General features: G+C 41.0%; 1 protein-coding gene across 1 annotated transcript; it reads right to left on the bottom strand.

Annotated features, from left to right (window-relative positions):
• Positions 1-3575: 3575 nt before the first annotated feature.
• LOC132984641 (AN1-type zinc finger protein 3-like) lies at positions 3576-21021 on the bottom strand. The gene is made up of 6 exons (XM_061051507.1): positions 20684-21021; positions 14887-14927; positions 10956-11153; positions 8122-8187; positions 7817-8011; positions 3576-7171 (listed from the first exon to the last, which is right to left on the bottom strand). Exons 1-6 carry the CDS (start codon positions 20749-20751, stop codon positions 7017-7019), a joined length of 723 nt encoding a protein of 240 aa, XP_060907490.1. The 5' UTR covers positions 20752-21021; the 3' UTR covers positions 3576-7016.
• Between the last annotated feature and the right edge of the window lie 1598 nt (positions 21022-22619).

Genomic DNA, 22619 nt, shown 5'->3' on the forward strand with positions numbered 1-22619 from the left:
AGTGGGAGAGCGTGGAGCTCCACCTGCCGACAAATACTACTCCACAGAAGTACAGCATGTAGAACAGAACAGAACATAGAACAGAATAGAACAGATCGACGTGCTGTTCAACAGAGCTTCACTTTCTAACTATATGAATTCTGAAAGCAGCATTAATTACTCTAACTTCTTTAACCTCGGGGTCTTATTGTTTAGCACACAGGAAATGTGTTTTATACCATTTGTTATTGTTTAGAGAGTCAACATCCTGTCATTCATTTAAATAAAATCTACAAAATTGGTTAATGTCAACACTGATGTCCTATGTTGGATATTATTTCTTCTCGTTTTTTTTTGTATATATCTGTATTTGTTTTGTTTTTCTTTACTCATTAAGGTCTGTTAATGGATTATATATTTAATTCTATGATGCCAAGGAACATCTGGCAAAGGTAAAAATCAGCCTTTCGTCTAACTCGGGAACATTTAAATCCGTCTGAATGTTGATTCATAAACACTCTCTCTCTTCAATAAAAAAAGTAGAACAAGAAGAACAAGAATAAGAAACTTAACAAAGTGAGAAAGTGCTTCAAACCTGCAGGGACGAATTCAATGAAGTGACCTGATGGTAAGAATAATCCAACATGGACTACAAGTCAAGAAATGATTTTAAAATAAATATATTTTGGAGACTAAGCAGTTCATTTAGGATGCATCTTTTATTGTTTTGATCTCTTCTTGATGCTCTCTGAGTTATTTTGAGTTATTGTTGCTTGAATTCTGATGTCTTGGTTCCTGATGTTGCTCAGGTTTTTCTTTGGGTTATTTTTCTGTCTTGGTTTTGTTGTTAGTGGTCGGGTGTCTCTTCTGTGTGTTGCCTTGTTGTCATGATTTCTTCTGAACATGTCAAAGCACTTTGTAAAACCTTGTTTTTCAAAAGCACTATATAAATAAAGTTATTATTATTATTATTATTATTATTATAATTTATAACACACATGTATTCTAAACTGTTGTTCACAAAGAGAGTAAGCTAAAACTTATTGTAGTCTTTATCTTGGTCAAAATTATGAATCAAGAAAAAAAAATCAGATTTCACAACAAAACCAGAATAATGATTTTCTGACTAAACACACTAAAATGAGAAAAACAGTGACAGAGGAGGAGTGTGTGTCAGAGGTCAGGAGGAGAGGACAGGGATCACCTGTCTTCAGAATCATTTACAAAAAAAACTTTAAAAATCATCTGTTTTCAACATTAGTTTGATTAAATGATCAGATAAACAGGGTGCCTTCTGCGTTATTATTAATAAAAAAAAACATATCTAAGTGATTCCTCTTAAAAGAGACACAAACCAGAAAAGGAAATCACATGTTTACAGTCTTAGTGCGCCATCTAGTGTTCAAACAGAGTACTTACCCTGTTCTTTTTTAATGAACAGTATCAGAGTGGACTAAAATTACAACTCAAAAACAAATGTTCAAAATGCGTGAGAAAAAAATAAATAATAAAAGATATTTGACTTAAAAATAAATATTTACCTAACTGATATAAACTTTTATTCATCACTCTAACACTTAACTCTTGTTTCCTCATTTTTCAGTTCTAGATTCAAATGAGAAAAGTAACTTCAAAGGCAATCCTCTTTATTTCACTGACTCACTACAGGGGGGTCCACTAAGTGACAGTGGGGTCGAGGTTATGACAGAGGTGGGCGGGGCAAAGCGAAATTAAAAATCTGACTGCACACCGTTTTTCTCTGCCAGGAGGAAACTCCTAAAACAAAGAGACAAACATGAAGAGTCATATAGGCTTCAACTGTACGATGAGGTAATGACGACACGCCTCTATGACGTCACATCCATCATGTGAGCGGTCGGGTTTTTCTGCAGGTGCTTCAATCAACACAAAATACAAATCAAAGCTGGATAAAGAAAATGAACTAAGCGTGTCAGGAGAGAAGATCTTGGAGGACTGGAAGTATACATCTTTTAAAAAAAGATTTGAATCATTATTTATATTTTTCAGATTTATTAAAAAAAGTTTTAAATGAGCCTCATAAATCAAAACCAGCCGAGAGGGAACTTAATGAACTAGAGGACGGGGAATCAGGACCCCTTTGCATTTTTACTGTGGGCGTGGCAGTGGGTACATATTCATTATTATGACACTTAAAAAAACTAAATCAATATCACGACCCATAAGTTTCAGAGTCTTTCTTTTTGGAGCTATCTGCTTCAGCTGCTGTGACATGAAGTCAGACACTTCAGAGCGTTTTTACTTTTAAAAGTCCGCAGAGCAGTTAACATCACCATCACGACTAGAAGGTTATTTCTATATTCATATATTTTAATCTCTCACTTTCCCCCATAATGTCATATTTCTGTTTTTCTTTTGGAGCTCTCTACTTTAATATCTTCATATTTAATCTTCTCTGTGATTATTAGATGTTTATTTTCTCTGTCTTGATGCTTTTGATGTCTTGTGTGAAGCACTTTGAATTCCCTTGTTCCTGAAATTTGCCAAAGAAATAAAAGAAACTTGACATTAAATTCTGAGTAACTCAAATGATCATTTCACTTGTGTTTATTGCGACTTATCTTTCCACGTTCAGCGTAATTGCTCGTTAAACTTGTAAATCTCTCATTTCTGCATCTGGAGGGAAAAAAGACAATATGGAGTGGAAAAATACTATCTGTCTGTCGTCCTCATTTGAACTTGAAAGATTAGGATGTTCGTGCGTCATTTAGAAATGAGAAACTGTTTCTCTGTATGGCCTTGGTCTGTATCTCCAACAGGAACACTCCTCAGGATCTGAGTACAGCATGATCCTAAATCAGTTCCCTCTGAACAAAGGAGTTTCTGTTGGTGTTAGATAAATCACCAGGCAAGCTGAAACCAATGACCATGTATATGTAATATACCTACACCCTGTGAAAGTATAAATATGCTCTGCAACCGGGACTGCCCCGGGAATCTTTGATGCACTTGTGACTGATGTTACTTTTGTAGCTGATTACACCTTTTGCAAAAAAACTTTATTATATACAATAAAATACACAAAGACAAAAGACTTTGACTTGAGATCTTTCATTAGCAACAGAAAAATCCACAACAAATACTCCACATGTGGTCAGTTAAATTTAAATTTAAGTTAAGTTTCAACATCAAATTGGGATCAACTTTGACAAAGTGAGGGCACCGGTAGTGGTTAGTGCTCGTGCCCCATGTACTGAGGCTCAGGTCCCAGGTTCAAATCCGACATGCGGCTCCTTTGTGGCATGTCGTTCCCACTCTCTCTCTCTCCTGTTTCTGACTCTATGCATGTCTTCTCTCTAGAATAAAGACATTAAGGCCAAAAAATGTCTCAGAAAGAAAAATAGGTAAAACATTAACGGGGTGGGCTGCTGCATGTTTCCCACACTCTCTCATCCCGACGTTACTTTTCTCTCTTCACCTGTCCCATCCAATAAAAGGCAAACATATCTTTAAAATAAAATAATAACGATGGGTATTATTTTGGCATTTTTATTGAAAACCCTGTTGAACACACGTTGAATCAGGAAGAAGAAACACACACACACACACACACCACATCCTCTAATCCAGTTTATTTTCCTCAGCAGAAAATGGAACACGATAAAATTAAAGGAGAAAATAGGACAGAATTATGTTCTTGCTTTTTTTATACACTTAACTAAATATGCCACTCTATGCTAGGGTGTAAGTAACTCAAACTGATATAAGGTTAAATAATTTGATTCTCTAAAAGGTACAGAAAGATATTCCATTTCTTCCGTTTCTCATTAGCACTCAAAAAAAAACAAAAACAAGGTTTTTTTTCTTCAAAATATCAAAAGAAGAACCAGCCACGACGTTGTCCCCCCCCCCCCCCCCCGCCCCCTCTGTCGCTGCGTTCTCACAGGAAAGGACGAGACGGGTGAGGAGGGGGGGAGGGTGGAGGGAGGGGTTGGGGGGGACTGTGCATGAGGATTAGCATAGTTAAGTGGTGTTTGGTAACGAGGGCTCTCCACCTCAATCAACTTTTCTGAAGTTCGTTCGCGAAAAATAAGAAACAAAAAAGTGATGCGTGTTGATTTTCCTGCGTTTCGAGGAAATCCACTGCTGCTCGTTTCTTAACTCTCCAAACTGGAAAAATTAAATACACACTTTTAACATCGTTGGATTGCACTCCCTGTGATACTGCAAAAGTACTTCTATTGAGATCCGTACCTTTATGAACCAACTTTTTTTGAATGCACCTCAAACGAGCTCCAAATACCAAACAGACAAAATGAAAAAATCTGAGTAAGAAGAAAGAAAAAAAAAGTCAGCGTCTGCAAAGTCACAAACAAAGAAGTTGATTTGGGCAGAATGTCCCTTTAGGAGCAGAAGGAAGAGAAGTGTGAAACTGAACAATATGCACAGCACAAAGTCCAAGCAGGTAGACTGTTTAGGGCTGATTGAAGTCAAACAATGACAGAACTTAAAACACACGAGGGGAAAAAAAAAAAGGAGGAAACCACTTAATTTAAACGTTCACATGTTGTCATCTGCAGCGAAAATCCAGCCGAGGCATCGCTTAAACACAGGAGAGCGGCGACAGTTTGAATCAGTGATGTCAGAAGATGTTCACCCTCAATAACGTACACCTGAAAAATCTTTATCACAGGGCTTCTATAAGAAGTTTACTTCACAGTACCGCAGGAAAAAATAACAAAGTTTCTCTGCGTTTGTTTTTCCTGTTTCACTTTTTTGAACACATCTGCTTCCTGCATCGTCAACAAAATGAAAACAGAGTGGAAACAGGGTGCATGACAGTGGCAGTAAACTCCTGTTACCATCTTAAAAAGAGTAAATTATTTGACAGAACTGGTCTGTTATGTGGGTGTCGAGCAGCTCGGTTAGCAGCCCCCTCATTAAAGACATCGCGTGTCTGCTTAAGGGGCGAGTGAAAAAACCACAGACGTTAAGCATGGCGCTGCGTCTTCCTCATTTTAATTCCAGTGTTGTTTTTTTTAAGAGGAGGAAACTATTACAGCGGCTGTTAAAAACCTTGTTGACGATAAACACAGACCCCTATTCTTAAAAAAAAAAAAAGCAGGAAGTGGAACCTCTTGAAACAAGCTCGGGGGGCGAGTAGGCGAGCGCAAACAAGGGGAAAGAAAGAAAGTCAAAGTGCACGCCTGTTTTATCTCTTAATAAAGATGTCGGGGGGGGAAAAAAAGTGATGACATCAGGACTTAGTGGCAGCTCAGCTTGCAGCCTTTTTTAAAAATACCTGAACTGCTTTATATTATAAAAGAAAGAATCCTTAAATAATGTCACTGAAAAATGATTAAAGGTGTTTTAGAACTATTACATCATGTCTGGTGATAAAAAGTGATTGTGTTTGATATTAAAACATGAAATAAGGTGATGTCATCATTTGAAGTGTTACTGCCCAGCCCCGAGCTGATCGAGGTCACTACTGAACAGAAGAGATGAAATCCTGGATGATGACTCTGAATCATATCGCACACTTTCCATCTTCTATCAGATTTCTCTTTTATCTTTGGGTTATTTGTAAAAAAAAAATTGTCTGTGTTACATCACCCTAATGTTGTGACATCACTGATTCAGACTGCACCACTATGATGTAGTGAACGCTCGAGAACAGGAGCAACACCTCAGGGGAGGGGGAGGGCGAGGGAGAGGGAGAGGGAGGGGGGGCAATCAATAAAAATTAAAAAAAAGCATTATTATAGCAACATTATAAGAATTATGTCCCAAACAGAAAATTCAATGACACCCAATCCTAACCAAAAAGGAAAAAATAAGAAATAAATTATAGAAGAGGTTAAAGGGTATTAGGTAATAAACGTGTCCAGTTTAGCACTCTTAACTGTGATGAGCTCGTGGCGTTTTGGCGAACAACTCTTCATTTGAATACAAAAATTCAGACGTATTCCCCTTCTTCTTCTTTTTTCTTTTTTGTAAAACAACAGTACTACTCAAACTGGGGGAGGGGGGAGAGAGGGAGAAGAGGATCTGCTACACAGCCCATGTATCCGTTAGTGTGATGTTCATATATTTGACTCTTTCCGTGTGAGCGGAGGCAGGGATTGGCTGTATTGTCCTCCACGGCGCCGTGGTTACGCAGTAGAAACAGAGCTAATCACCATGACGGCCACACAGGAAGGGGAAAAAATAAAAATAAAAAAAGGAAATCAAACCATGACAGCGTCCTCGGACTGCCTCACATTAGCACACTCAAACCTGCACAAATACACCGTCTGCTGCTTCCATGCACGAGCCAAACACAGGAAGTGATGCTGCATGTGGACCCAAACGTTAGTGGAAGAAAAGAAGAAGAAGAAGAGGAAGGCGGGGCTACAGGTTTGATACTCCAACCCCTTGATGACGACCTGAGGAGTGGTCATGGGAAAGAGCTGGACCCCTCAACCCGTGACCAAGAAATGAAAAAAAATAATATATATATATATATATATATATTGAATGACAATCCAACTGAATGCTACGACAGTTCGTCCTCTGTGATTTCCTAGTTTAAGAAAAAAAGAAAAAAGGAGTGACCGAAGAGGATGGCGAGAAATGGCGGAGCTCTTAACTGGATCCGTCTCTGCATTGGTGTCCGTCCTCTGAAGACTGACAGAGGGGGGTTTGGGTTAAGGCTGTGTGTGAACATGCGATTCTGAACGTGGCTCCGCAGAAAACCTCGGCCAGGCCTCCCTGCTGGCACCGAGCAGCCGAGTCCAAAGTCCAAAACAGAAGCTCCTCGCAGGAAATCAGGACATCGACAGGGCGGCGTCGAGCTCAGATCCAAAAAATTGTCGGGTCAGATGCAGGATGTCAAAAACCGTCCTCCCTCCCTCCCTAACTCCTCCTCCTCCTTCTGCTCCTCTTCTTCCCCCCTTCCCCTCCCTCCCATCAACCCCACATGTCATTCCTCCTCCTCCTCCTCCTCGTTCCTCCTCCTCTTTGTAAGCGCCTCATCTCTAACCGGATGGCGGGTCATAAAACGCGGGCGTGGCAAATCAGGAGCACTCCTCCCCGATGCGTTGGCACGAGCGGCCCACCTTGCGGTCCAGCTTCACCATCTTGAGGACGGCCTCCTCGCGCCCGCGGCCCAGATGGTCGAACAGACAGTCGTGCTGCTCGGGGAGACGGTGGAGCATGCAGAACACGTAGCCTGAGAGGGGGGGGGGGGGGGGAACAGAAAGCAGAGCGGGTGAGGTGAAGGAAGTGACCCCCGATAAACGCTCCCTCTCATTAAGAGGGGAAATATCACAATCGATGTTTTTTACATCATCAAACATGGAAGAACAACAGTTTTCAAGGTCAAGTTGGAAAATAAATGAAGAGAAATAAAACTTAATTTCATAAATTCACCTGCAAGAATTCAGCTCAGTGTGCACAAAAACACACACAGTTTCTTCTTTCAAATTATCTTAATGACAGATCTAGAATATTTATATCTAGAACACAATTTTAAATATTTTGGGGTCATGACAAATCCACTGAAATTGCCGTAAAATATTTTACCTGTTCAGTGTGAATCAGCAGCAAATAAATTACCTTTAATCTCTAACCTGTGCCTTTAAAAAAAAAAAGATCTAACAGTCAGAATGAACTGAAACAGATTTGTGGGCGGGGTTTATGTAGCTCTAAGTTTTTTAGGTCAAAATAAAAATAAAACCTCAGCAGCTGAATCTGTTGCACGACATATTTAAAGCACAGTGGGGGGAACGTAGCGAGGTTAAATTAAACTCAGTGTGTGTGTGAAGGTGGAGGTCAACATGTGACTGCAGAGCCACCGTCATGTGTCGGTACTGACCGCAGCGACACGAGCCCAGCTCCTGCTGCACCAGCTCTAGTTTGGTTTGGCAGCGATAGCAGCGTCGGCGGTTCTTCTGCTTGGGCGTCCCGCGGGCCTCCTCGCTGCTCCCCTCCTCCTCCTCCTCCTCCTGCTGCTGCTGCTCGTCTGTCCGCGGCCGTTTCTCCGGCGTGGCCTCGCTCTCCGAGCCCGACGCTGAAATCACACAGCAGGTTTTTTTTTTTTTTTTTTTAAGAGTTAGCGTTGAAGAAAGTAGGGCAGGTCAGGAAAGAGCTACAGGCAGGAGAAGAAGAGGCCGACTGTACCTGATTCTCGTGGACGTTTTGTGGGTGTGCAGAGGGTGCCTTGGGCTGTTTCTGTGGACGAAACGCCTGCAGACGGGAATAAAGAGACGTGTGAGACAGGCTGAGAAACGATCTCTTCACATAAGGCAAAAATAAACTATTATACAAGAAGAGACACATGAAGTGAGTCTGTTATAAGCCTCAATACAACACAGAAAATGTGACCCTGTGGAAGTCGTGAGCAGACTAACTAAACTCCCGTGTTAGACCCGCTGCACATATCAAGGATCCTGAAACATTTTACTCTCCAGAGGAATATTTTTATATTCCAGAGATGGTATTTGTAGTTCTACTAACCAGGACGCTGAAGGCAAAACACTCTTTCTAAAGATGTGAATTATTACTTACCAATATGACATTTGCTAAATGAGATTTAGCAGCAAAGATAAAGACATTTAAAGGAAGAATGTGCAACTCTTTGATTTAGTGGTGGTCGCCCTTGAGCACCAGCAGGAAACCACAACAAACAGCTGTTTGGCCACAACTCCTTCTCCTCCAGCGACACACCTCCAACCCCTCTCCCCTCACATTCACACCAACGAGTTTAGCGCAACCGGCCAACAAAATTGTCCTTGGCTCACGCTGCTCAAGCCTGTGTCCTGCATTGTTGTGTTAGCGCTCTTCAGCTATCTCGTAGCTTCACATTTCATGTAAATTGACACGGAATGAGAGTGACCTAAAAATGCTTACATGACATTTAAATAATCAGTGAGTATGTTCATTTTTTTACTTTATTTGTAAGGGACTGTGAGCAATTAAAACATAAATATAACCATTTGATGCTTCTTCTTCTCTCTAGTCCTCGACTAAAACAGCTTTTATACACAAGGGGAGGAGCCGGCCGTCCCGTCCATGTAAACACAGCTCTGACAACAACACAGCCAGCGGGACTCGAGCTTCTCCCTCATTGTAGACAGTCAGGACTCAGAGACACATTTACACAGGACAGACTGGATTTATGATTTTCATATTTATGTGTAAAAAGTTGCACATTCTCCCTTTAATCTTTTCTTTTACTATAAAATAATCAACATAAAGATTTCCTCAACATTCATAGTAAAATGACTAAACTGGAAATTAAATAATTGTTTTTCCCCATAATGCATTTGTATTTGTATTTTTGCCTGACTAAAACAGAAATCGACTAAGTGTTATTGAGTTTAAAAAGATGGTCGTGATCAACAAAGATTTGAATGGTAAACACTGTGTAGAGACATTGAAAAGAACTATATAGATATATGTAAGCCTAGGTTTTACTTGCCGTAATTGTCTTAACTCAGAAGCATCAGAGGAAGCTGTGTTGAGCTACTTTGCAGCAAACAAATGAAAACATTCATGAGAAACAATTGACAACATATTTCAGAGGATATCAATGAATCTGAAACCTTAAAATATGCTGTTTCCTGTTTCTGATGGTCAGGGCGCACTCACGCTGGCCTGCACTGCACTCACACTGCTCCAGGACTAACCGGGCCTGAGCACGGTTACCTCTTGTACACAAGGTTGTAATACAACACATGCATGGCTTTACATGATCATGAAGCGTGCTGAGTTTACAAGACGCACGGGTTGGAAAAAAAAAAAGGGGGGGACACGCGGTTGGGTCAGCATCAACTCACCGTGCAACAACTCAGAGAACATGACGGCTACTTTACTGACTTTGTGTCTTATTTTGAGTCATTTCAGTGAGATAGAACACTCCGGGGTTTTTCGGTAATGAAGGCTGTACACGTTGTGTTCATGTGCTTGTGCATGAACTGGACCGTGCCCAAGCACACCTTTTCCAAATGTGCCAGGGACGAGGAAGTGTACCGGAGCACTCACACTAGTCAAACAAACTGGACTTTAAGGGTGAAGTGTGCTTAGGCACGGTACAGATTGCCCAGTGTGAGTGCGCCCTCATTCTAAACTTGTATTCTATGTTTTTGTCATATTCTCTTTCATCTCATGGTTTAATTTATTTGATTGAATTTGTAATGAGTCTAGTGTTGTATTTTTTCCACTCGATGTCTTGATGCGTCTTATCTAATGCAGGGGTGGGCAACTGGTGGCCCGGGGACCACACGCGGCCCCCATCAAAATCCAACGTGGCCCTCAGGTCAATTTTTACATATCAATTCATTGGAAACATGACAAAATCTGCCATGAAATCATGAAAACCAGAAATATGTCCATAATAATATTTGATCACTGGTATATGTTGAGTTTAATTTGAGACATAATCGACTGTAATCATTTTTGTGTACTACAATTTGGCCCCCTGGCAGTGAGAATGAAATGAATGTGGCTCTTGCTGTGACCAAAGTTGCCCATCCCTGATCTAATGCTTTCTTTGCCTGAATGGAGCACCACATTGCCTGTGTTGCAGTTTAAATAAAGCAGCCTGTCTGTTGTGTATCTTGCACTCTGCATGTTCACTCCAGTTGTCCCTGCACCATGTGCCATGTTGTACTGGGACATTAGCGTCATCTCTGTCCATCAAAAAGTGAAACCCCGAGAGCTGATCCCTTTATCTTTATTGTGATTATTGTGGGACTGAGAAGGCTGCACAGTGACGTTTGTGCCAGTACAAACCGATGACAGTTGATATCTAAAACAACACACTGGTGTCCAAGTCTTGAGAGAAAATGTTGATCAATTCATAAAAAAGTTCTGCAGCAAACCTCTTAATAGTTACGCTTTTCTCAGTGTGAGTAGTTTGAAGGTTTCTCATCCCGACTTGATCAGAACGCTTGATTCATCAGCGCTTTAAAATGAGCACTGTTGAGGCATGAGAGCGTGTAGTCCCATCTTACCTTCCCTCATGCTGGGAAATGTGGGCGAGGACTCTTCCGCTGACGGCTGCTCGGAGCTGGAGGGCGGCGACGACGACAAAGGGGATTGGCTACTGCTACTGCTCGTCTCGCTACTGAAAACGGGCGATTGGCTACTACTCCCGGTGCTTTGGATGGGCTTGGAGGTGCAGTCCTCTCCTGGCTGCTTCTTCTGGATGTCTGTGGTGAAGAACAGCAAAGGAAGCAAGCGGACAAAGATGTAAAAATAGGACAGCAAAAACGCATGCAGAGTGAGACGAGAAAGAAACTCAAGAGCAAAATCTCCAGTCATGCATGTGTACAGAAATGCAGCTGCACAGCCCAAAAACCTCCAGACATCTGACACCAAGTCTTTAATAACAGGTTTTGTCTCTGCGTGCAGAAAACAGATGGTACAGGCTATGGTATAAAAGATGTGCATGTAGACTCAAGTTCTGAAAAAGAAGGGCCAGTGTTGGAGAGCCTAAAACCTGCACTGTTTCTAACGGGCAGCAGGGGGCGACCTGCAAAGACTAGTGGGATTCTATCGAGATGAGTCTACTTCTCCATATATTTATTACATTTTGTTGTGTCTTTTAGGTGTTGATTTAGTAAATGATGGTCTTGTGGCTACGCTGTGACCCACACATCACTATTCAGCATTTACCTGTACTAAAAAACACTCTTAAGAGTCTGCTGTTCTTTGTTTGCTAAAGTAATTTTCAAGCCACTTCTGCACTAGCATACTCATTAATGTCACCGTTTCTCTTTAACTAAAAGATGCACTGTGCAAACCGAGTACGGGTTATAATTAGGTCATCACTTTGCATCTGCTAAAACCCTTCTTCCTCTACAGCTGGCGGGCGGTTTGTGTGTGTGGGGTTTCACGTCTCACAATTCAATGACCAATCCCTTTTTTGCAGTGAACTCCATATTTAAGTTCGCTTGAAACCTCTGACAAGGTTATTCCACAAAACATTCTCCGGTAAGTTTCACAACTTATTCAAAAAGAAAAAGGGAAACCAAAGGAGAGTGACTCAGAGTGATGCAGTGGAAATACTACATGACTCTTTGAGGATGGTGTCATTTTTGTTGGGCTGTTATAGAATAAAAAAGAAATGAAGACACCCACTTGGTCCCTGGTGAGTTATGATGAGCAGGTAACCAATAATATGAGTAACTGTCAGTCACAGTCCTATCTCTCTCCCTGTTCATTTCCTGTCAGCTGTGTTCTGTCATCCCTCTGGTAAAGATTATTCCAATAGAATACCTTTTAATGTTTCAGAAGACAACCAAGAACTAAATCCACCAAATGTAAAAGTTTGAAAACAGCCGAGCCCCCGATGGACAAGAAGTAAACTTTGCAAACTGAAACATTATTTTCCTGTCCTGGACGGTCACCTTGGAGGACTGAGCCGCTCCTCAGACCTGTCTGTACTCTGATCATCTCAGACTCGATCGATCCACGAGGATATTGTCTCTTTTCTCTCTCTCTCTCCTCCAGGGAGGGTGAGGCGGGTCAGCCTACATTTTGGTTTCTCTCCTCCACATGTGGACTAACCCACTTCTGCCTCTGCGCTCATGTGTATTGAGTCTATTCTGAGCCCGGTCTGTGATGCCAGACTCAAAGCCGGGGGCCCTGAGGTCCTCGCTGTCTGCCATGCTCGATGGTTGCCATGGACACCGACTGAGGGGCTGCAGTGCACCCTCATGCCCATCCATCTAAACCAGACCCGAGGAGTCATTGAGAAAACTCCAGGCATACCGTGACATTTTCAAACTCTAATTGGGCATTTTTCTCGTCTACACAATGAGGAAACATTCTACTTTTAAAGGGGTTTCGGATTTACACCGCTTATTTTAAATTAATGTTAAATATGAAGTGGTCACACAGGAAGCAGAATAATGTTTAATTCCCAACATGGTTAAGGGTGTCAAGTGTGTTACACTAATCCGAGGATCTGTGGACATGTATTAAAGGAGAGATGTCAGAGTGAGGGGGCTGCTGCACAGGGAGAGCACCGGAGCTGTTGGGGGTTCAGTGCCTTGCTCAATGGCACCTCGGCAGTACTTGGGAAGTGGCACATCTTTTGGTTCCCAACCCAAGTCCCTACAGACTGAGCTACTGCCTCCTCTTATCTAATTAAATAAGAATATAAAGCAAGTACACAGCAGTACTTCAATTAAAAATGTTTTTTTTATAAATGGCAGGTTTAAGCTGATCATTTTGTGCAGAAGTGTTCAGGACTTCTGTAATAAAGGAGGGGACTCTGAATTCTGGATTCTGACTCCGAGTTTTTTTTTCATTTTTCTTAAATGACTTCTCAGCCTTGTTAGCGTTCCTAACTGAGATCAGCTGGCAGAGCTTCGCTCAAGGTTGCTGCTGGATGTGTCCGAGTGGGATCAGAGCCGCACGCCAAAAAAAGAGGCGCCAAGAAGCAAACTGAAGCAGAACGGTTTCCGATGGAAAAAAAAGAGATTTTATGTTTTCAAGCTCCTACAAGTGTTAAAGGAAGCACTAACATGCAATTATAAGCAGGAGCGACCTGTTCCTTCTGTGTTTCCTCTTTTTGACATACAGGCCTCAAATTCCTCCGCTGCTTCTTGAAGATGTGCAACATTACAGAACAGAAGAAGAAGAAAAAAAGACGCCAAACGGCAGCTGTTCACCTGCCAGCGAGCAGGAGAGCAGAGATTGGGCCGGTTGTTTTCTCCCATCTTTGTGACATTTTTGCATGAACTCTGTGACTCTTCATCTCTTGAACTGCGACCACTTTACAAAGACGTTAAAAATAAAAAGGTTGTCTTAATCATGATTACTTAAAATAGTCTTTATACAACATGCATAGTCCATAGAAGTAGCTGATTCCCACTCAGTCAAACCGCTGAGTTACAGAATCAGATTGTGTTTTTCTTTCAAGCAGGTTTACACATGTAAGGAATCCATCTTGGTGGTTTTATAGAAAAATAGCAGCACTCTTTCTGCCAAGAGACTTTAAACGGACACAATAAACATTGAAATATGCACAATATTTAAAGCTTAATCAAAGTTGTGTATGGCTTGGGCAAAACTTATAAAGATATCATGAACACATCACAGGCAAACCAGAGCCTCACTGGAAAGACTTTAAACAATAATGTATAATATCAAAAAGATAACTTCATTATACCGCTCAATTCAAGTTTAGTAAGTATTACCAAGCTGGTTAATGAATGATAAAGTGTCTTTGTACAGTGGTACGACTGGGAGTAGTGAGTAGGGCCCGACCGTTATAGGGATAAATCTGATACTGATAAATGGGCCGATATCTTTCTTTGATCTATCTTCGGTCTCTCTGAATGCATAGATAAACATTTATTGTGTTAAACTCATAAATGTAGTTCTCAAACACATGTGGAAGAGATATATAACAAATACAAGATGGTAACTCGACTGGAAAGTAACTGCACATGTACGTGCGTCACCGCTTGACACTCTGGAGAGTGATGGTGCTTGTTGTATACATACAGCGCCCTCTGCTGGTGACAGCCAAATAGAGAACTGCTATCGGAGTATATCTGCGATTAAATTAGCCGATACTGATAGTGACTGGATGTGCTAATATCGGCCGGTATTATCGGCTGGTGGATCAATCGGTCAGGCTCTAGCAGTGAGTAGTGGAGCACTTTTATTGGAGGGAGAAGAAACAAGATGTTAAAAGATAAACCTGCTGATAGTGTTAACTGCTTTATGAACTAGTTTTAGACCCAATCAGAGGTTTAAAGTGAACTTTAGCGGTTTCCGTTGACCCACTTTGTTCCTCCTTTTTTTATTTTTTTTTTTTAACCCTGTTGGTCCATTTTCTGTGTGATGTTACGTATGCAGCTGTCACCCAAGATAGAATAATGAACTGAAATAATGTTGTTAAAATATATGTAGTGTGAAAGGACTTACCAGCAAAACATTTGGAGCAGAGATTCATAGTTTTACTGGACCTGATAAGAGAGGTAAGAAAATAAAACGTCAGTGGCCTCGTCAGACATTTCAGCTTCGCTTCTATTTTAGTAAAAACCATTTTTCCTCAACCGTCAAGGACATTTTCAGACAACAAATAGGCAGGAAACATGTTAAAAACGGAGATGATTAAATAGAAATAAAACAATAAACCGCACAGAAATGAAGCACATCATCTTTAAAGATACTCCAGCGAATGATTTATTCTGGATAATAAAACATGTCCTTCCTAAAAGATGGCGTTCCTGTCAGTTTTAATGGTGAGAGGCTGAACATACAAGTGGAAGTGAAACGCCATTCTGTAATGTGGTACTGCTGCCCATGTAACACGGACCTGACCCCTTATCTAATATCTCAAATGACAATTATATCATGACTGAGTGCCAACCATAACCGTCTTTTGTAATCGCTCCTTACGTTTCATCCACGCTGCCTTTTTTTTTTTTTTTTTATGTTTGTCAAACTGGCAATCTGGACGTCTGTGTCAATAAATCCGAGGCTGGGTGACAGGAAATCAAGAGTGCGGGGGGGGGGGGGGGAAGTAAACGGCTGAAGAATCACAGACAGGAGGGGCATATGGGTGTAATGAATTTATTACCCAATAATAACTGCTGTTATTGATTCATTTTCTTTAAATGATGTTATTTAATCATCGCTTTTAGTTTCAACCAAGTGAAAGGACATTTTTTAAAACCTTTTTAACAAACAATCACAGTCTGCCCGTTACATGTTCGGGGTCGATTACTGTGGGTCCTTCTGCAGGTCCGGCTTAAGTTGGGTACAACAGGTGAAAACAAATCACATGTTTTGAAATAGATAAGCACGAATCGGTCAATGTGAGACCATCATCACATCACTCAGGAATTAAGATCAAAGTTCAACAGAGGCTGACAGAGTGGAGCGGAGCGTGACAAAGGCCACTCTGTGATTAAACACAAATACAGTAGTATGATTTTGTCCTCACATGGCCACCGTGCCTTTGAGGTTTGGCTAAGATTTACTCGGAAAGAAAATGCTACCTGCTGCCGAAAGAGGAGAGAGGTGGTTAAAAAATGGTCATAAACCCTTTTTACATGCACTCCTGAGCATTTCTGGAGTATTTCAGGAGGTCTGCCCCTGGAATCCTCCTGATCTGGTTGTTCACCTCACAGCAGGAGACTATCCCCGTTAGATTGGCAGGGGGAGGCTCCCACGGCATAAAAAGAATGACGCAGGCAGCCCGCTTTATGAGAATATTTGTCTTCATGTTAATGCTCTGTGTCGTTGGACAGAATCCCAACGGCTGGTTAGCAAGTTAAAGTATCCAGACTGCATCAGAAAAGACGAGCATTTTGGATTGTACTCGCCTGCCTCCCAGTTTTCTTGGCGTTACCTTTACCTCTAGATATGTCCCTTTCTTTCCCCTCCCCTTCTGGACTCCTCTTTAATGTGCACACCACCACAATGTCCTGTCAGCTGTGGGCCCCGTCAATGGTGTCAAAAAAGCTGGAACACCGTGGGGTTTTCACACCATGTGACTAACGCAGCAGGACAAAGACTGTATGTATCAGTGTGTCCCCCAAGATGTCTGAGATTATCTTTAAGTGGATCATGATGAATTTTTGGGAGAAGGCCGGCCTCGGGGCGAAGCTTTAACTGATTAGACTTTGGTGGTGGTGACCCCGATCTGTCATGTTTTCAACTCATTGCTGGAATAATAGAGCTGATCAACAGATTTGGAAAAAGTGCTTTTAACCGTTTTGTCAACCGACTTTCACAACTGTGAGGAGCACCAGAGCAATTACTGAACGTAGAGATAGTTTTAGATCAGAATTGTGGCGTTTAAACGAAAAGAGAAGACTTCTTTCCCCCCTCGTGTTACCAACGACTTCTTGACTGCAGAATCCTTTCCTGGTTTTTCACAAGCAGCATATGTTTTGCTCTTCCAGTATGGGAAACAAAATAGTGTCTTGTCAGGGTTCATAAGTTCATAACATCACCCCGAGGCGTTGACAGCTGGGTTGATTGCACAATCTTCTCCAGGAGCCATACATTGATTTATTTTGAGTTCAACTTCCAGGAAAATTGACCCTAAAACCAGTTTGATGACCTTGTATGTAGGCCAGACTCAGTTGGGAGCAGGCTTTTTTTTCTAGTAGGACATCAGCTATCTGTGTTCTGTAACAGCTGAGGAGCACCTCATCATCTAAAGCCTGGGTTATACCTCTGCGTTGAAATCTACGCTGCAGCACACGCCACTAGGTTTTCATAGCCCTGTACCGCCAACGCAGAAGCCGATCCTGATCCAGGTCTCTGAGTGGCCAAACAACCGCAACAGAAATCCCCCCCCCCCCGTCTTCAATTGATTCAGCGGCTGTACATCCCATCTCCTCCGATGTCTCCTCTCGTCATTGCATTATAATCAACTTCTGCTCAATATTTATCATCTCCTACATAATCCATTTCATTCGTCTCTGTTTCCTGTACACAAACGTACTGCCAACTCTGTAGACAGAGTATTATAGAGCTAAGCAGACACACCGAGTATGTGGTGTTCAGGTCGTTGTAGGATACTATGGCGTTAATTCAACGCAGAAGTATAAATCAGGCTTAACTCTGCTAAATTTAATTGCTGTTAATTTGCAATTTGTGTTAAATGTAGGAGATGGTTTGATGTTATTTAATCCACAATAAAATAGTCGACAGAATGCTGGCATAACTTGACGATGGAGATTTGTTAAAGACTTGTTGTCTTCATGACGAGACCAGAGAAGAAAAAATATCTTTGGTTTTTTAAATGACATCTGATCAACAATTCTGAATTTGGCGTTCTTTTCAACAGGTTGATAGATTTATCATCGACGCTGAAGTTCCTCCTTGTTTTAAAGGTTTATTTTGGGGCTTTTTGAGAGACAGAGGGTAAAGTCACAAATCGGGGAGAGAGAGAGAAAGGCGAAAGGAGCCACAGGTCGGAATTGAACCTGGGACGTCCACTTGGAGGCTCTGTACATGGGGCCCAAGCACCAACCACTAGGATGCGGGCGCCCTGTCTAGTTCCTACTTTATATATATCTTGTCTTTTTTTTTTTTAAACGGAAACACTTGCCTGAACTAACGTAAGATTTCTCAAACTGGTTTTCTTTGGAGAGTTTCAGTTCCCTTTGAAGGTGTGAATAAGACAACAACAGTTGAGAGATTTCACTTGTAAAAACAGACCAACTCAAAGAAGTAAAACAAGTCAATATAGTCACATGGTGTAGTCTTTGGCACTCTGTATCAGTCATTGCCTTTTCCTTGATTAAACCAGAATGCTGCTTTAAAAAGATGTCATTATTGACTGTTGTCAGGGTGAAGAAGAGTGCTCTGTGCCTCCAACATCTTTCAACAACGCTAAATTCCCTCCTTCAAAAAAGGCTACAATAACCTCATTCAAGATCTCCATAAGAGGCCTTGAGTTCCAGTGACATGTGTGCACAGCCTGTGTGGGACAGAACGGTCAGCAGCCCCCCCCCCCCGGCCAGGTGTTATTCTGAGCCGAGGCAGGAAGGGGCTGTAAACGCACAACACTGCCATTTCTGTCACCTGACAATGACAGGTGGGTTTACTGGTCCCAGTTTGCTTACTGGAGGGGGGGAGTGGGATGATAAGGGATTGTTCCTCAAACCAAATGTCAAGACGTACAGCGTTTTGGTGGAATGATGATGCATGAAAAAGGGGATCTACTGTGTTGCTGACGTGTTTTTACACAGTATTTGTTGGTTCCTCCCTGACATGAAGGATGTTTCTGTTATCCGAGTATGACAGAAGTTTACAGGGAGTCAACGGAGGCCAGAGGGACGATAAGGGTAATCTTATCTCAGTAGGTTTTTTCTCTGCTGCTTTGAAGGCCACCAGAAGAATCAGTCACGTTTGAGTTGGTTTTTTTAAATAGATCAGCACAAAGCTGTCGTTTTGGTTTTTGAATTTTGCAATGAAACTTTTGTCAAAAGAGCCCCTAACTTTACTGAATGTGGTCACACTGGCATTTCATTTCATTACAAAACACACAAGACTTCTGAGTGTTTTCACTATAAAACAAACATAACTGCAAACATTATAAACAGAATATCTTTTTAGTGTTAGGCTCTTTTTTCTCTGGAGATACATGTCATGCGCTGCATGATAAAATAAAAGGTGTTCTAGTTTTGATTTAAGCCGTTAAGAATTAAAACCAATGACTTGAGTCACTATACTAACGTATAGTGATTTTGAATTTCAATAACTCCTCTTTAATTCACATATTTCTTCTGTTTTCTGCCCTCTGATTGTCTCTATTTCTTGTCTTTTGCAAATTTTCACATTATTTTACTGTGATGGTCATATTGACTGTTTTATCCATTTTACTGTATGTTTATTTTTGTCTTTAAAATACAGTTTACTAAGGATTAAAATAAAATACTGATGATGTTTTAACAAGTTACTTTACCCCCCCAGATCCAAGAAGACATAATTAATAACTCTTTCCTATATTTGCAGATTCTTTAGCGGCCAATTTAATGTTTTGACATTATTTAAGATTCACAGCTTGAGCCCTGGTCTTCATTTTCATCATTTGTGTGCCTTTGAATGACATAGTACCTTATCTTTAGAGTTTGTATTGATTCATTACTGAAATTGTATGATGAGTCAGAATGGTGGCCAATGCACATTTTCAAAAGTCCATTCATTTAGGTGTTAACTATTTACATTTTTAACTATTTTCCATTCAATGGTTAGGTTGACTGTTTAGTTAATTTCGGGGTATATGGATTTTACAACATGTCAAGTTGTCACATATTAATAGTTTGTTCCAGTGAGTTTCTGCATGTATCATTGTATATATTTATATATGAGGCTATACAGTAAAAACTACTTTGTCACTTCTGGTGTCTGCTGTCATTTAAAAACTGTACCTACAATATCAGGACGTTTTTACATGAGCTGCTCCTCTTGTTCTTAATAAACTTAGAGGAAATAAAGTAGATCCAGACATGTTTCTGCTAAATCATTGGCTAACTAAGTTACACTCATTTCTCGTTAACAGCTTAAAAAGGGTTAAACCTCTACTTCCTATCACACTTCTTCATTTTATATTAATTTTTAAAAATGTATAAAGCATGCCTATGTATGTTTAGTCGTGTTTATGTGTGTGTACATCGTTTTTAATAAATAAATAAAAAATAAAATAACCCTATGGGGCAACACTGAAGACATGAGTGAATCACATCCGGTATGCAACACACATCCACCACTTGACTGTAAAAAAGGGTGTAATACAAACTCTAAAGGCTGCTTTTATCCAAACTACTTCGTGTGATGATTAAACCGAAGTGGAAATGTTGAAGTTTTATTGTTTTATTTCCTTCGAGGTGATTCAGGAGAACAGGGGGGGGGCAGGTTTAAAAGGAACCTGCTGGCAATAAATCATCTTCTATCTCGGGTACGTCACCTCCTCCTGGTTGACAAAACGACTTCAAAAACACGATATAACACGGTTTAATGTCACAGCGAAGGTTTGATATGATTAAAACTGGTTTAAAAGATGTAAAAGTAGTGATGAAACAGTATATGTTTGAAGCTAGGAGGAGTATTTATAAGGTTCCCAACCCCCCACCCTCGGCCTGTTACAACAGAACAACAACAATAGGTTTGGACTACTTCAACCCCTCCAGAAGATCTGATCCCGTCACTTTAACGAAGTAGGTTTGATAAATTAGGATAAATTCGTGTTATATCTTACCCCCAGAATCCACAGGGGCACCGCGGAGGTAGACTCGGAGCTTTGCTTCGCTCGCTGGTGTCTCCCATGACGACCAACAAAAACCCCGAGCTGGCAACGCGAGGCTGGGGATGAGTCCGGGGCCTGGTCGTTCAGCGAGCAAAAAACGATCCAACATTCAAGTTTGAAGTAAAAAAATAAATATCCTCCTCGTTTGTCTTTGATTTAAAGTCCACAAATCGGTGAAAAACCGGAGACGAGCTCGATCCCTTTTCGGCTAAAAAAGAAAATCTTCCCGATAAGTGAAAGAAAACGGCTCAGTTTGAACTGGAATAATTGAACGGTACTCAAAGCAATCAGCTGGACGTTAGGACTATACCATCGACTGGGCAAAAAGAGGGGGGTGTCGCGATGTATCAGTCGACACTAAAAAGCGTGTAAACACAAAACCTCTGCTTAGATTTTGAGTTAAACACCTTTAAAAGATGTTGATGAACATAGAAGAGGAGAAGAAACCGGAAAATAAAAAGCACGGCGAACAACTTCCACTCTCAAGTGTTTCCGACCGCCCCCATTCACACGTAGTTGGTGTGGGCCGGAAACGCGTCCATCAAACCAGAAATGTCAATATTGCTCAAAGAAATGAAGGCAAAACAGTGTCAAAACTAACATTTATACACGCTTATATATCCGACTGGATTATATTTAATGAGAAAAGTACACATTTTAAGTTGCTGTGTTAACAAAGAGAACAAAGGCTGCATATGTAAGGGATGACTATCAGTGGCTTTACTGTAATCCGTGTTACCTGATGACAAAGACTGTGATCAGAGGCGATTCTGGAGTCTGTTTGGGCCCCCAAGGTAGAGATCCACAGGGGGGCCCTCCAAATACCCTTCATCCCCATAATGTTACAAATAATGCTGCAGCAACAAAATAATCAAGCAAACATCCCACCCCGATATTTAGGGCTAGACAAGAATCATTCAGTCAACTGTTATACGAGTGAGAGCTGTCAGATGGGGCCCGCTTAGGGAGGTTTGCTACTGTCATTGCAAAATTTGCACATTTTGAGCCACTGCTGTGGTTTAAAGTTTAAACCAGCCCCTCGGGCCCCCCTACTGACCTGGGGCCCCAAGCAGTAGCCTGTTGACAAGCAGCGCCTCTGCACGCTTCTCCTTATTAAATTACAAAATGACACATTTTAAGTTTCTGTGTTTACTTGATATGAGAACGATTTAAGGGATGACTAGCACTGATCTGTGGCTTTACTTTAATCTGTGTTACCTGATGATAAAGACTGTAATGTTGTCAAAAGAAATAAAAAATTCAGTTGGTAAATATTACATCAAACTATTATTAGTAGGCTATTATCAGTGTTGAACTGATATTTAAATACATACCAGTTTGTAGGCTGAAAAGATCTCTTATGCCAGTGGTGCTCAAACTTTCTCCGCCTGGCCCCCCTTTGGAAGATCAAAACCTTTCACCATACAAACACACATAAACATACATCCATATACACTAATCACACTGTCAGTCAGTCATGTTCTTTTCTAACACCGTCCTATGTGTTTAGACTTTATCCAAAATATTGTCTGTAAATACAGAACAGCATCTTCAATGTGACAACAAACTGAGCAAACTAAGAAGTGTCTTCAACAGATTATTAAACTGTAACATGAGACTTCACAGTTTTGAAGATGTAACAAATCATTGCTTTAAGTATGAGTTATACCTGTGTATACACCTGAGCATACATACTGTACATTCTTCACTTCTGCCTGTAGAAATCTGATTTTTCCAGAGCAGAAAACACACTTCTTACCTTTGCAATATTTACATTTCTGACTGTACATTTATTTTCTTTACTTGTGTCCAGTTACTGTCCCTCTTCTTTTACCTGAATGCAGGTTGTTTGTTGCTGATAGACGCCTGTATGATCGAGCACTTTAAG

This window comes from Labrus mixtus, chromosome 12 (assembly GCF_963584025.1).
Source record: "Labrus mixtus chromosome 12, fLabMix1.1, whole genome shotgun sequence".
NCBI lineage: Eukaryota > Metazoa > Chordata > Actinopteri > Labriformes > Labridae > Labrus > Labrus mixtus.

What these genes read in the sequence shown, in the direction of transcription:
- LOC132984641 (XM_061051507.1), bottom strand. Translation starts at nt 20,751, where the DNA reads ATGGGAGACACCAGCGAGCGAAGCAAAGCTCCGAGTCTACCTCCGCGG. An exon ending in TGCCCCTGTGGATTCTGGGG is followed by an intron (nt 14,928 to 20,683) that starts GTAAGATATAAC and finishes CTCTCTTATCAG; the next exon opens with GTCCAGTAAAACTATGAATC. An exon ending in GCTGGGCTCGTGTCGCTGCG is followed by an intron (nt 7,172 to 7,816) that starts GTCAGTACCGAC and finishes CCCCCCTCTCAG; the next exon opens with GCTACGTGTTCTGCATGCTC.